The 13,373-nt window shown below is 44.9% G+C and overlaps 1 protein-coding gene across 1 annotated transcript in view; it reads left to right on the top strand.

The window, feature by feature from the left end:
- IGF2R (insulin like growth factor 2 receptor) overlaps positions 1-13,373 on the top strand; it is a 358,657-nt gene that overhangs the window by 227,510 nt on the left and 117,774 nt on the right. The window contains exons 32-34 of the mRNA XM_033935794.1: positions 7,583-7,709; positions 8,903-9,028; positions 9,816-10,072. Coding sequence (XP_033791685.1) covers positions 7,583-7,709; positions 8,903-9,028; positions 9,816-10,072 — 510 coding nt within the window. The remainder of the gene's footprint in view (positions 1-7,582; positions 7,710-8,902; positions 9,029-9,815; positions 10,073-13,373) is intronic.

The following is a 13,373-nucleotide window of genomic DNA, read 5'->3' as shown; positions in this document are numbered from 1 at the left end:
ATGGCTATTCTTATGCACTTAAACAAGTTATTTATGTGTCCATGTGGACTTAAAATTTAAGTTGTACTTTACCAACACAATAGAATCTTATATGAGAAGACCTCTCTCTCCCTCCCTCTGAGTAAAATGTTCTGGCAGAGTTCTGCAGCACCATATATATTCCCCTGACAGGGATCCACAAATCAAATATGTGCTTAGAATGGTGAATGTTTTTTATTTCCTCTGAACGGGAAGGTCCTTTGGTTATCCCAGGACAAGCAGGCAGCATATTCTCACTGATGGGTGATGGCACTGACGGAGCCCCGGTACGGACACTTTAGAGTGAATTGCACTCTAAGAACTTAGAAAGTTTTGGCTAGTCCGCACCGCACATGTGCGAGTGCCTTCCCGCCCGACATAGGCACTCAGTCCCTCAGTTTCTTAGTTTCCGCAGAGATGATAAGTTGCGTTTCAACGGCTGTTGAATTTTTTTCTTCGCTGCCTTCCCGCTCGCGTGGCATTTTTTCTTGACTTTTTTGTCTCTCTTTATTTCTTTTTTCTTTATCTATTAAAAAATATATATAAAAAAATAAAACTTTTTTATTTTTTTGTTTTTTACGGCTGCAGCCCGGCGGGGCCTGTTGCCACGATTCAAGCCTCGACCTTCAATTTTGCTGCGGCCATGTTTCCTTTCATGTCCCGTCCACAATCGGGTTTCAAAAAGTACCAATGGTGTGCTCACCGTATATCACTTACGGATCTGCATCGCTGGTGCCTCCAGTGTTTGGGTTCAGACCAAAGGGCTGTTTCCTGCACCCGTTGTTCTCTTGAGAAACAGACCCTCAAAAACCATCAGATTCAGTAGCGGTTATTGTTCAGCTCCAGTATGGATTCGACACCGGCTCCGACGTCAGCTTCCACGCCAAAGTCAGCGTCGCATCAGTCGACACTGCAAGAATCTTCCTTGGTGTCGCAGCCAGTAGATAAGCCGGCTAAGAAGTCTTCTACTCCATTGGGCCCTCAGGTCGCTTCAGCAGTGAGCCAAGTCCTGCAGACCTCGAGGCATCTCAAGAAACGCTTGGCTCCTATTGAGGTGAGTGCCTTGTCATCGGCTTTCTCATCTCCGGAGCGGAGAGCGGCACCAAAGGTACCGGTGAAAAAGCAAGCGGTACTAGTGCATTCTCTGGACGACAAAATTGCAGCCATACTACAAGTCCATTTAAGGGAGCAGTTACAACATATACTCCCTGTTTTACTGACACCGGCTCCCCCGGTGCTGGTTCGGTCTGAGCCTGTGATATCGGCATCGACCCTTACGGCACCGGTTCACTCTGCTTCTTCAGGGTCGATGCCAGTCCTTTGGCTGAGCTTATTTCCTCGGTACCGACCTTTGCGGAACAGGCATCTACGATTGTACTGCCTCAGCAAAGGGTTGTTTCAGTACCGCCGGGCCCGGAGTCGATGTTGGAGCCAGTTCGACATCGTTCTTCTTCCCATACCTCCCCTGACGCGATGTCGATCAGATCGGGAAATCGGTACAGAAGACCAGAAATATTGAGTCCTTGACTCTGGATTCTTGGGGTTGATTACCACCGGTGAGGGACCCAGATCTCTGGGATGACTCCGAAGAGCCTCTTTTTCAAAGTTTTTGAGGGAAATTTCAGAGACACTTTCTATCCTTCTAGAATCTGATTCCAAAAAATCTAAAGCATTTTTGGATGCATTGGATTTTGATCAGCCTCCTAAGGAGTTCCTCAAGCTCCCTCTTCATGACATTTTATGGGAGACTTTTTATAAAAAATCTTGAAATTCCTTTGACAGTACCTGGTGCCCCTCGTAAGCTTGACACTCTATATAGAGTGATTCCTATTCCGGGCTTTGACAAGCCTCAGCTTCCTCATGAGTCCTTCCTGGTGGAATCTACTCTGAAGAAGTCTGCTGGGGCCAGTATATGCTTCTGTTCCTCCTGGCAGAGAGGGTAAGGCCATGGATCATTTTGGCAAGCGTTTATATCAAAATGCCATGCTTGCCAACCAGTCTGTTTTCCATTTTTCCTTTTATCTCAAGCATTTAGTTCAGCAAGTGTCTGCCCTTCAGAAATATCTTCCTGAACGCAAGGTTCCTCTTCTACAACAGTATACTTCCAGTTTGTTACAACTCTGGAAGTTTTTGGTATGCTCATTTTATGACACCTTTGAGCTTACATCTCGATCTACCACCTTTGAGCTTACATCTCGATCTACCATGGCTGTGGCTATGAGGCGCTTAGCTTGCTTTGGGTATCTGAGCTGGATGTTAACTATCAAGATCGTCTAGCCAATGCTCCTTGTTTGGGCGATGAACTTTTTGGGGAATCCTTAGATACTACTACCCAAAAATTATCGGCTCATAAAACAAGAAAAAGTCTCCACCTCCTCGTTCTTTCAGGCAACAGTCTTCTTATCAGAGGCGTTTTACTGCTCGATCTCTGCAGACCTCTCAGCCTCAACCTCGTAGACCAAGGCAACAACAGCAGCAGCAACCACGCCAGCAGCAGCAGAACAACAAAGCTGCGCAACCCAAAGCTGCTCAGCCTTTTTGACATGTTTCTAAGGTGCATAGCCAGGCTTCTCATTTCTTACCCTTGCCCTCAGCCCATCGGGGGTTGTCTTCAGTTATTTATCAACTGTTGGGAACTCATCACCTCAGATCTTTGGGTCCTCAACATCATTCGTCAGGATTACTCTCTCAATTTTCAGACTCTTCCACCAGACAGTCCTCCAAAGAGTCTGCTTTGAACCCTGCACAGTCCTCCCTTCTTCTGCAGGAGGTACAATCTCTTCTTCTGCTGAATGCCATCGAGAAAGTTCCTCTCGATCAACGAGGAAAGGTATTTTACTCCCGTTATTTCTTCCCGCCTCTTCCTGTACTAAAGTCGGAGCATACCATGAGTGATTTCCTTCACTCGCCGACACTCCTGCTGCCCTCTTCTGTCTCCCCTGCCTAAAAGCCATATTTGCGGTTTTTGACATTCTCAGGGGTTCCTGGAACGGAACTCCCGCGAATATCGGGGGAGTACTGTATTATCTTAAAAGGACTCCATAACTTAATATATTAAAGTTGACAATTTACCAAAGGCAGGAAATATGCATTATTGTAGATAGACAATAATTTTACCCTTAGACAAAGATATGCAAACTAAACTGTCCATCGTAACTTCCTGGGTAACTGACCCAACCTCTTGTAATGTAATCCAACCTTGAACGGAATAGATAAAGGCGGAATAGAAAACCTGATTAATATAACATCACTGTGGATTTTGAGATATCCATGAATATTTGCCAGGTGTTTTGAGAACTTTGTTTCTGTATGCGTTCTGATTAACCTTAAACCAAGAGCCAGCAGATTAAAATAAACAAGGCTTTGACTCATGCTGCTGGCTTTTATGGACTGTTCATTGTCCATTCCCACTGCCCCAGTAAGGGACAAGGGCAGTGCCAGGGAGGATCGCATCCAGAGGGCAAACGACTGGCTGCAGGGATGGTGCAAGGAGATGAACTTTGGGTTCTTGCACCATGGAGAGGCATTGCAAGGACTACAGGGACCAGACGGGTTACACCTGACCAGAAGAGGGAAGAACGTCTTTGGACATCGTCTAGCCCGCCCACTGCACAGGGCTTTAAACTAGGTAAGTTGGGGGACGGTATGGGCACAAACAACCTACCTGGCGAGCTAAGCTGCCAATACTTTTTTGAGACTAAGGTAAGTAAACACCGATCTGGATCAGGGGAGAGTATAAACACTTTCGAGTCTGGGGTTGGCTCACATTATAATTCTGGGTCACATTTTAATTCTGGGTCTAAGGGGAGTACACATTGTAATTCTATGTCTAAGGGGAGTACATCTGGGTCTAGAGGGAGTACACATTATAATTCTGGGTCCAGCGAGAGAACACACATTGCAAATTGTACTAAATGAGTTCAAGTAGCCCAAGCGGGAATACCCCCACGGTACACACATTTCCGAGTCTGGGATAGGAACACATTGTAGTTCTGGGTCTGGGGAGTCCGGGATAGGTGCACGTTGTAACTCTGGGTCTAGGGAAAGTACAAAACATGCGAATAATGCTAAAGGTGTCCAAGTAGCTCAAGCGGGAACATCCCCACTGAGACATAACAAGCATACAACATGGAGGGCTATGTACGTAAACGCCCACAGTCTGGGAAACAAGATCCTGGAATTAGAAACAGAAATGAGGAATGCCGACCTGGATGTGGTGGCGATATCTGAGACCTGGCTCACGGATTCCCATGGGTGGGACATGGTCATACCGGGTTACAACTTGCTTCCCCGGGACAGGGAGAGCAAAATGGGAGGAGGTGTAGCATTATATACTAAAGATGACATTAAGGTCACCAGAATCACAGATGTCCACTACACTGGGGAATCCCTTTGGGTAAATTTGGCCAGAGGGAAGGATAAATGTCTGTTTCTTGGCGTAATATACAGACCCCCAAGACAACAGGATGGCCTAGATATGGAATTAATCGGAGATATAGAGAATATCACCTTGCGTGGGGACACAGTATTGTTAGGTGACTTCAACATGCCTGATGTGGATTGGGACACGCTTTCCTCTGCTTCCGGCAGCAGCAGGAGGCTATTAAACTCTATGAAGGGAGCAAGACTCAGGCAACTAGTGTTGGAACCAACAAGGGATCAGGCAATACTGGACCTGATACTTACCAATGGAGAAAGTGTCACAGAGGTCTCGGTGGGCGACACATTGGCCTCCAGTGACCACAACATGGTATGGTTCAATCTCAGGAAAGGTTTCACTAAATCTATCACACTGACCAAGGTCCTCAAATTCAAGGACACAAACTTCAAAGAAATGGGAGACTTCGTTCACCAGGTGCTACAAAGTCAAGCAGAAACCGATAACGTGGAAGAAATGTGGTCGACTTTGAAAGCCACCATACAAGAAGCAACAAACCGCTATGTTAAATCAGTAAGTAAACGACGAAGGAACAATAAGCCACAGTGGTTCTTTGCGGAGATTTCGGACCTCATCAAGGAGAAGAAAAAAGCATTCATCTCTTACAAACAATCAGGGAAACAGGACTCTAGGGAAGTCTATCTGGCCAAGTCAAAAGCCTTCAAAACAGCAGTTAGGGAGGCCAAATTCCGCATGGAGGAGTCTCTAGCGAAGAACATCCAGAAAGGAGATAAATCCTTCTTCAGGTATATCAGTGACAGAAATAAGAACTCAGGCGGGATAGTACGTCTTAGGAAACCAGACGGAGACTATGTAGAAGTGGACTTGGAAAAAGCCCAACTGTTAAATGAATACTTCTGCTCATTCTTCACCCGCGAGGCGCCAGGACTCTGCCCTCAGCTACAGACAAGGGTTGACGCGTTTAGTAATTTCGACTTTACACCCAGCGGTGTCTACTGCGAGCTGTCAAAGCTTAAGGTTAACAAGGCAATGGGGCCTGACAACCTACACCCCAGGATGCTCAGGGAGTTATGTGATGTCTTGTCAGAACCGCTATCCGCGCTCTTCAATCTCTCCCTTAGTATGGGTAACGTCCCGTTGGACTGAAAGACGGTTAACGTCATTCCACTCCACAAGAAAGGCTCCAAAATGGAGACAGCAAACTACAGACCGGTGAGTCTCACATCAATAGTGTGCAAACTAATGGAAACTCTAATCAAACGCCAATTGGATACGATCCTGAACAAGGAGAATCTACGGTATCCCCGTCAACATGGATTTACTAAGGGGAGATCCTGCCAATCCAACCTGATCAGCTTCTTTGACTGGGTGACGAGGAAGCTGGATGTTGGTGAGTCCCTGGACGTCGTATACCGGGACTTCAGTAAAGCATTCGATAGCGTACCACACTGCAGGTTGCTGAGCAAGATGAGTTCTATAGGATTGGGCAACTCATTGACGAAATGGGTTGGGAACTGGCTTGGAGGTAGGCTTCAGAGGGTAGTGGTGAACGGCACCCCCTCCAAAATGACGGAGGTAATCAGTGGAGTGCCGCAGGGCTCGGTCCTGGGCCCGATCCTATTCAACATCTTTATAAGAGACTTGGGCAGAAGGGCTGCGAGGTAAAATAACATTATTCGCCGATGACGCCAAACTAAGCAATGTAGTGGGCAAAAGCACAACAGACATAAATTCAATGTCCGACAACATGATGCACGACCTACTCCTACTGGAGCGCTGGTCTAGGTCCTGGCAACTCAGCTTCAATGCCAAAAAATGCAAAGTCATGCACCTGGGCAGCCAAAATCCATGCAAGAATTACACCCTTAATGGCGAGATCCTAACAAGAACTGAAGCAGAACGAGACTTAGGGGTGATCGTCAGTGAGAACATGAAGACTGCCAATCAAGTGGAGCAAGCTTCATCCAAGACAAGGCAAATCATAGGTTGCATACGCAGGAGTTTCGTCAGCCGTAAGCCTGAAGTCATTATGCCATTGTATAGATCCATGGTGAGGCCCCACCTGGAATACTGTGTGCAATTCTGGAGGCCGCATTACCGTAAGAATGTGCTGAGACTGGAGTCGGTCCAGAGAATGGCCACCCGGATGATCTCGGGACTCAAGAATCTCCCGTACGAGGAACGGCTGGATAAGTTGCAGCTGTACTCACTCGAGGAACGCAGAGAGAGGGGTGACATGATCGAGACATTCAAGTATCTCACGGGCCGCATCGAGGTGGAAGAAGATATCTTCTTTTTCAAGGGTCCCGCGGCAACAAAGGGGCATCCGTGGAAAATCAGGGACGGGAAACTGCATGGGGACACCAGGAAATTCTTTTTCACTGAAAGGGTGGTTGATCGCTGGAATAGTCTTCCACTTCAGGTTATTGAGGCCAGCAGCGTGCCTGATTTTAAGACCAAATGGGATAGACACGTGGGATCTATTCACAGAGAAATGTAGGGGAGGGTCATTGGGGTGGGCAGACTAGATGGGCCGTGGCCCTTATCTGCCATCTATTTCTATGTTTCTATGCTGTTCGGTGTTTGTAGGATCTTGTTTGAACTCTTCTTGTGGTGCTAACCTTAAACCAAACCAATTTTATGGCTGTTAGGTACTGGAATCGTCCACCTTTCTTACAAGGAAAGCACCATTCTGGTTGTTCATCCTCTGTGCTGTGCATTGCCATGCAGAGGAATCTACAGTAGATTTATAGTGCCCTGGTATATGGCCCCTCTCCAGGGATTGTCCCTGCAATGATATGGACTAGATGAGTTAAGAGAGAATATTAAACAGAGAGGAGGACTCTAGGAGTTGTGAAAGAAGGTTCTTGGTACCAGATTCCATACCTGATTCTGATTGAGCTAGAAGTACAAAAGAGCAGTAGAAACTGGCCTAAAAAGTAAAAACTGTTCTTATAATCCAAACTACAAATATAATCCATTGAGGGTTCACTTTTTTGTTTTTATTATTAATTGCACCAAGAAGTAAAATTAGAAAAATGTGTTTGCAAATTAATTATATTTACAAGCTTAATAAATTTGAAAATTCAAACACATCATTTTTTGGATTCAAATCCCATGTTTACAAATCTTATTTCTTTTCTTTTTTTTATTGCTGTTATTGAGAATTCTAAACCAGAACTTGTGTCTGTCATTGAAGACTGTGAATATACCTTCATATGGTTCTCTGCCGCAGCTTGTCCTTTAAAGAACAATGTGAAGGAGGATTGCAGAGTGACCAGTCCTGTGACAGGTAAACCATTTACCATTAAACTTCATAATTGTGGCAATCCCATAGCTCTGTCTGTCATGTAATCTGCTGTGTCATGGCACATGTAGATTCAGATTCCACACCACTTTGGGCCAGTTGATCTGCATGTGCTCTGGAAGTGATACTCTTTATCAGAGAAGATGGGAAGTTTACCCTTCTTACCCTGCTGAGCAGAAAACTGAACTAAGACCATGCCTTGGAGGAGGCATATTTCTGGTCTTTATTCCAGCAAGGGCTCCTCAACTGCTCCAGCATTCATCCTGGGAAAAGGAAAAAAACACAAAGTTGATTGACTAGGGGCTATTAAGCTTGACAGAATGAGTAGGAAAATCCTAGAGGTTAAAGCAATGGGCTAAGAACCAGATGTGGATTGGAAACTTGTGCAAATATTTTCTTTTAAGGTAGTGAAGGAAGGGGCCGAAAGGGATGCTTTTTGGTGAGCTAGAACTTTGGTTGATTTTGTTCTCATGGAATCTTGAAATTTCTCAGGATTTGATTCAACTGGAGCTACCCTTCTGATAAATTTTCATGTAAGAAATTGATAAGATTTTGATTTTTGGAAAATTACTTTTAAAAAGGCTTTCCTTTTCTGTGGACAGAAACTTCAGCTGTTTCTTGTAGCTAGAGCCACACAGTTGAAATGTAGAGATTTTCTTTGTTTGCAAACATGTACACTTGCATTGAGAGCTTCATTTTATATGACATTCCTTTAGGAGTATCACATGAAATGTGAGTAAGGATTATATATTCTGTGATGCAGCACAGTTGTAAAAGTTTTGATTGATAGAGGGAAGTGATCTATCTCTATAAGTGACTTTGTAGGAATATAGTTAGAGGGCAGTGGTTTAAGACAGGAGAGCCCTCCTTGATTTCTTTAGTTTTGCTTATCTCTTGGTCTGAGAATTAATGGGGGCTTGGATTTGATCATGGCTAATTTATGTGTTTAGTATGTGCTTTATTTTTGGTTTATTTGCTATGTTAATATCTTTCTTGTGCTTTTTAGTTTTTGGAAAGTTTATCAGTTTAAAAATCATGCTGCATGAATGACTTGTAGAGGAGAAAAAAAATCTATGTAAAAGGACACAGATGTCAAATTTTCATTTAAATGTAACAAACTGGCATTTATTATGGGTTGCTTCTGTATAGCAGGATGAGCTATAATTTCTTCTTTGCAGGTCATCTGTTTGATCTGACATCTCTGAGCAAAGATGTGGGTTATACTGTTCAAGACCGCAAGAACAGAAGATCAATACTGTTAAATATCTGTGCTGAGGTTAAAAGTTCATGTGAAGCTAGAACTGGCAAGTATTTCAGAAAAGTAACTTATTGGGCTCCACGTGTCTTTATGGGAGGGGGAGTTCCAGCACCTGCTGCATAGATGCATTGAAACACAACTTTAGAAAATTCCTTTCAGTCTGCCTCTCCCTTTTTGTCTTCTCCCAATCACAGAGCTAATGCATGTGCACAAATGCAACAGGATGGAAATTATTCCATGTGGCATGTTCTACATGCCTTTGTTCTCTCTTCATGGCTGCTACTCTCCTATCCCTGCTGATAACATACTGGATTTGATTTTGATATACAGTGGTACCTCAGTTTACGAGTGTTTTGCAAAACAAGAAAACATCCGCAAAATCGGCGCCTCGGAAATCAAGCGTGCCTCGATTTACGAGCACCCCCCTCCCCCACCGTGATCCTGCACCCTCCCCCCCTGCGATCCGGCACCCCCCACTCACATCGCATTCCCCCCCCCCCCCCCCCCCCCGCCGCGATCTGGCATGCCCCAGGCACCCACCCACCCATCCACTCAATCACATTCCTTACCCCCATTTGGCACCGGCACCAACGCATAGGACATGCCGGTGCCAGTGCCCGAAGATCTGCCTCCTTCTTCACGCTGGGCCTTGAGCATCGGAGAGAACGGGAACCCAAAGGCCTTGCTCTTTCTCTATCATTCCCCCAAGGTGTATTTACTGCAAAAAAACGAAACTTTTGCTATATTTTTAGTTCTTTACATTGCAGTAAGGAATATGTTTATCAGTTTTCCTGAAACTGCCTTGTTATATTCTATTAAATTTCCCAATGTAGGTGTCTGTGTTACAGATGGGCAAAAACACATCAATGCTGGGAAGTTTAACAAGCAGATAACATATACAGATCAGGTACTGAAGCTTCTCTATGAAAATGGGGATCCATGCCCGGCAGACAGCAGCCTGAAATACAGAAGCATCCTCAGCTTTGTGTGTAGTCCTGGAGAAGGCAGCAAGCCCGTCCTCACATCATTCGATGAGAAGAAATGCATGTTTTACTTTTCTTGGCACACTTCATTAGTGTGCGAGCAACAGGTATGTGAGTTAAAACACAAAGGCATCTGTGCCATCTTCTTTGTGCAACTCTTAGCAGAAAAGTGAGGAGAGCCAGAGGCACAAGGCTGGTCAGGATTAAAAATAATGATAATAAGAAAAGAGGAATAAATACCTTCTTTAATTAAAGTAAATAAAGCATTCAAAAGGAGAACAGTGAAAATAAGTCATGAATGCATACTGCATATAATTGGTTTATTTTGATTGTGCTTTTGCTTCATATGCCACTATTACTCATTTTATACTTGTCGCCTCTCCAGAACAGTCTCTGTGCTTGCTTTGAATGATTGTTGTTTTTTTTGGTGAGGGAGGTCTCTTTCCTTCCCCCAATTCACCATAACCAACTGGTCACAATGTACCCTCTGAACCAACCTCCATTGTTAAAAATCTGACTTCTGTCTTTGAGAGCTGGGCTAAATTTAATAATTCCTAGGTTGGGAGGGTAGTTAGAAAATAATGTTCTTCTCAAAGTTTCTTTATCTCTGACAGACTACCTCCCTACCACCCCCTCACCCAGCATTCTCTAAGCAGGAGCTGCATAGTTTAATCATGGAATGTTGCTACTTCAGTGGAACCTCGGTTTGCGAGTAACCCGGTTTGCAAGTGTTTTGCAAGAAGAGCAAAACACTCAGCAAACTTTTGTCTCGCAAAACGAGTGTTAATTCGCTACACGAGCTCTATGGTGGGGTGGGTACCTGCCTGTGGGTGCTGCAGCCCTTGTAGCGTGGTGGCTTCCTTTCCCCGGGGTCCCCATGTGGCTCTCCTCCCTCTTCGGCCGATGCCTCCGCCGTTAACCAGCGCCTCCCAGCTTCCAAATCAAGCCGGCCATCCTCCAGATGCATGCACAGGACCTCTAGAAACATAGAAACATAGAAATTGACGGCAGAAAAGGGCTACAGCCCATCGAGTCTGCCCATACCAATGACCCACCCCCTGACTCCTACTCTCTCAGAGATCCCACATGAATATCCCATTTTCTCTTGAAATCTAACACGCTGCTGGCCTCAATCACCCTCTGAGGCAGCTCGTTCCAATGATCTACCACCCTTTCAGTGAAGAAGTACTTCCTCGCATCACCCTGAAATTTCCCTCCCCTGATTTTCAGCGAGTGACCTCTGGTTACTGAGGGCCCTATAAGACTGAAGATATCATCTTTCACCTCTATACGCCCAGTAATATACTTAAAGGTCTCAATCATGTCCCCTCTCTCTCTTCGCTCCTCCAGTGAGTACATCCGCAGTTTTTTTAACCTTTCTTCATACGTGAGTTCCCTGAGCCCCAAAACCATCCTGGTAGCCATTCGCTGAACCGACTCAATTCTCAACACATCTTTTCGGTAGTGTGGTCTCCAGAATTGAACACAATACTCGAGATGAGGTCTCACCATGAATCTGTACAGCGGCATTATGACTTCAGGTTTTCTGCTGACAAAACCCCTACGGATACAGCCCATCATTTGTCTTGCCTTGGACGATGCCTTCTCTACTTGATTTGCAGCCTTCATATCGTCGCTAATGATCACTCCTAAATCACGTTCCACCGTGGTCCTGGACAAGGTTTCACCATTTAGTGTGTAAGTTCTGTGTGGATTTTTTTTGCCTAGGTGCATTACCTTACATTTTTTAGCATTGAAGCCCAGCTGCCAAGTTGATGACCACTGTTCAAGCTGTCTTAGGTCCTGCGTCATAAAGTCAGGCACACTGCTTTTGCCAACTATGTTGCATAGTTTGGCATCGTCGGCAAACAGTGATACTTTTCCTCTAAGTCCTTGGGTCAAATCTCCTATGAATAAATTGAATAGAATCGGCCCTAAGACGGAGCCCTGAGGTACTCCACTCATCACTGCTGACGTTTTGGAGGGGGTACCGTTTACCATCACCCTTTGAAGCCTACCATCTAGCCAATTCCTTACCCATGTTGTGAATGTATCCCCTAATCCCATCGATTTTAGTTTGTTCAACAGCCTGCGGTGTGGAACGCTATCAAAAGCTTTGCTGAAGTCCAAGTATATCACGTCAAGGGACTCACCGGCATCCAGTTGCCTGGTCACCCAATCAAAGAAGTCAATCAGATTAGATTGGCAGGACCTTCCCCTGGTGAATCCGTGTTGCTGTGGATCACGTAGATTTTCTTCATCTAGAATTTTGTCAAGTTCCTGTTTGATTAGTGTTTCCATGAGTTTGCACACTATGGATGTAAGACTCACCGGTCTGTAATTTCCTGTCTCCGTTCTGCAGCCCTTTTTGTGGAGTGGAATTACGTTAGCTGTTTTCCAGTCTAGGGGTACTATTCCCGTGCGCATGGAAAGATTGAAGAGTACGGATAGTGGTTCAGCCAGAACTTCACTCAGCTCTCTGAGTACCCTGGGGTGTAGATTGTCTGGCCCCATAGCTTTGTCTACTTTGAGTCTTGAAAGTTCGTGGTAGACATTACTAGGTGTAAACTCGTAATCACGAAACAGGTCATTTTGGCTGTTTCTTATTTGTAGTTGCGGACCATCTCCCGGTGCTTCACAGGTGAATACTGAGCAGAAGTATTCGTTTAGCAGTTCTGCTTTGGTAGTATCAGATTCTGCGTAGTTTCCATCTGATTTCCTAAGGCGTTCTATTCCATTTTTGTTTCTCTTCCTGTCGCTAATGTACCTGAAGAAGGATTTGTCCCCTTTTTTAATGTTCCGTGCTAGATCTTCCTCTGTTTGAAGTTTGGCTTCCCTGACTGCCTTTTTGACAGCCTTAGATCTGGCCTGATAGTCTTCTTTTGCCTCCCTTTTCCCAAGATGTTTGTAGGTAATAAATGTTTCTTTTTTCATTTTAATGAGGTCAGAAATTTCCTTGTTGAACCATTGTGGTTTTTTGTTTCTCCGGCGTTTGCTTACTGTTTTTACGTAGCGGCTAGATGCTTCGTTCAGGATGGATTTTAGGTTTGACCACATATTTTCCGGGTTGTCAGTTTCTGTATGGTTTTGCAGCTTTTGATGGACAAATTTTCTCATGTGGTCGAAATCTGCCTCCCTAAAGTTGAGGACCCTCGTTGCTGTGTTTGATTTAGAGAAGCCTTTCCTGAGGTTGAGCCATACCATGTTGTGGTCGCTGGAGCCCAGCGTGTCTCCCACTGATACTTCCGAGACACTGTCTCCATTTGTGAGTACCAGGTCCAGTATTGCTTTTTCCCTGGTGGGCTCTAATACCATTTGTTTTAGTTGTGCACCCTTAATGGAGGTTATTATTCTCTTGCTACCGCTCGTAGTTGCTGAGAGGGTGTTCCAGTCTGCATCTGGCATGTT

Source organism: Geotrypetes seraphini, chromosome 3 (genome assembly GCF_902459505.1).
Source record: "Geotrypetes seraphini chromosome 3, aGeoSer1.1, whole genome shotgun sequence".
In the NCBI taxonomy this organism is placed as follows: domain Eukaryota; kingdom Metazoa; phylum Chordata; class Amphibia; order Gymnophiona; family Dermophiidae; genus Geotrypetes; species Geotrypetes seraphini.
Note: the sequence above shows the minus strand (reverse complement) of the source record. Positions and strands in the feature narration are given on the sequence as shown.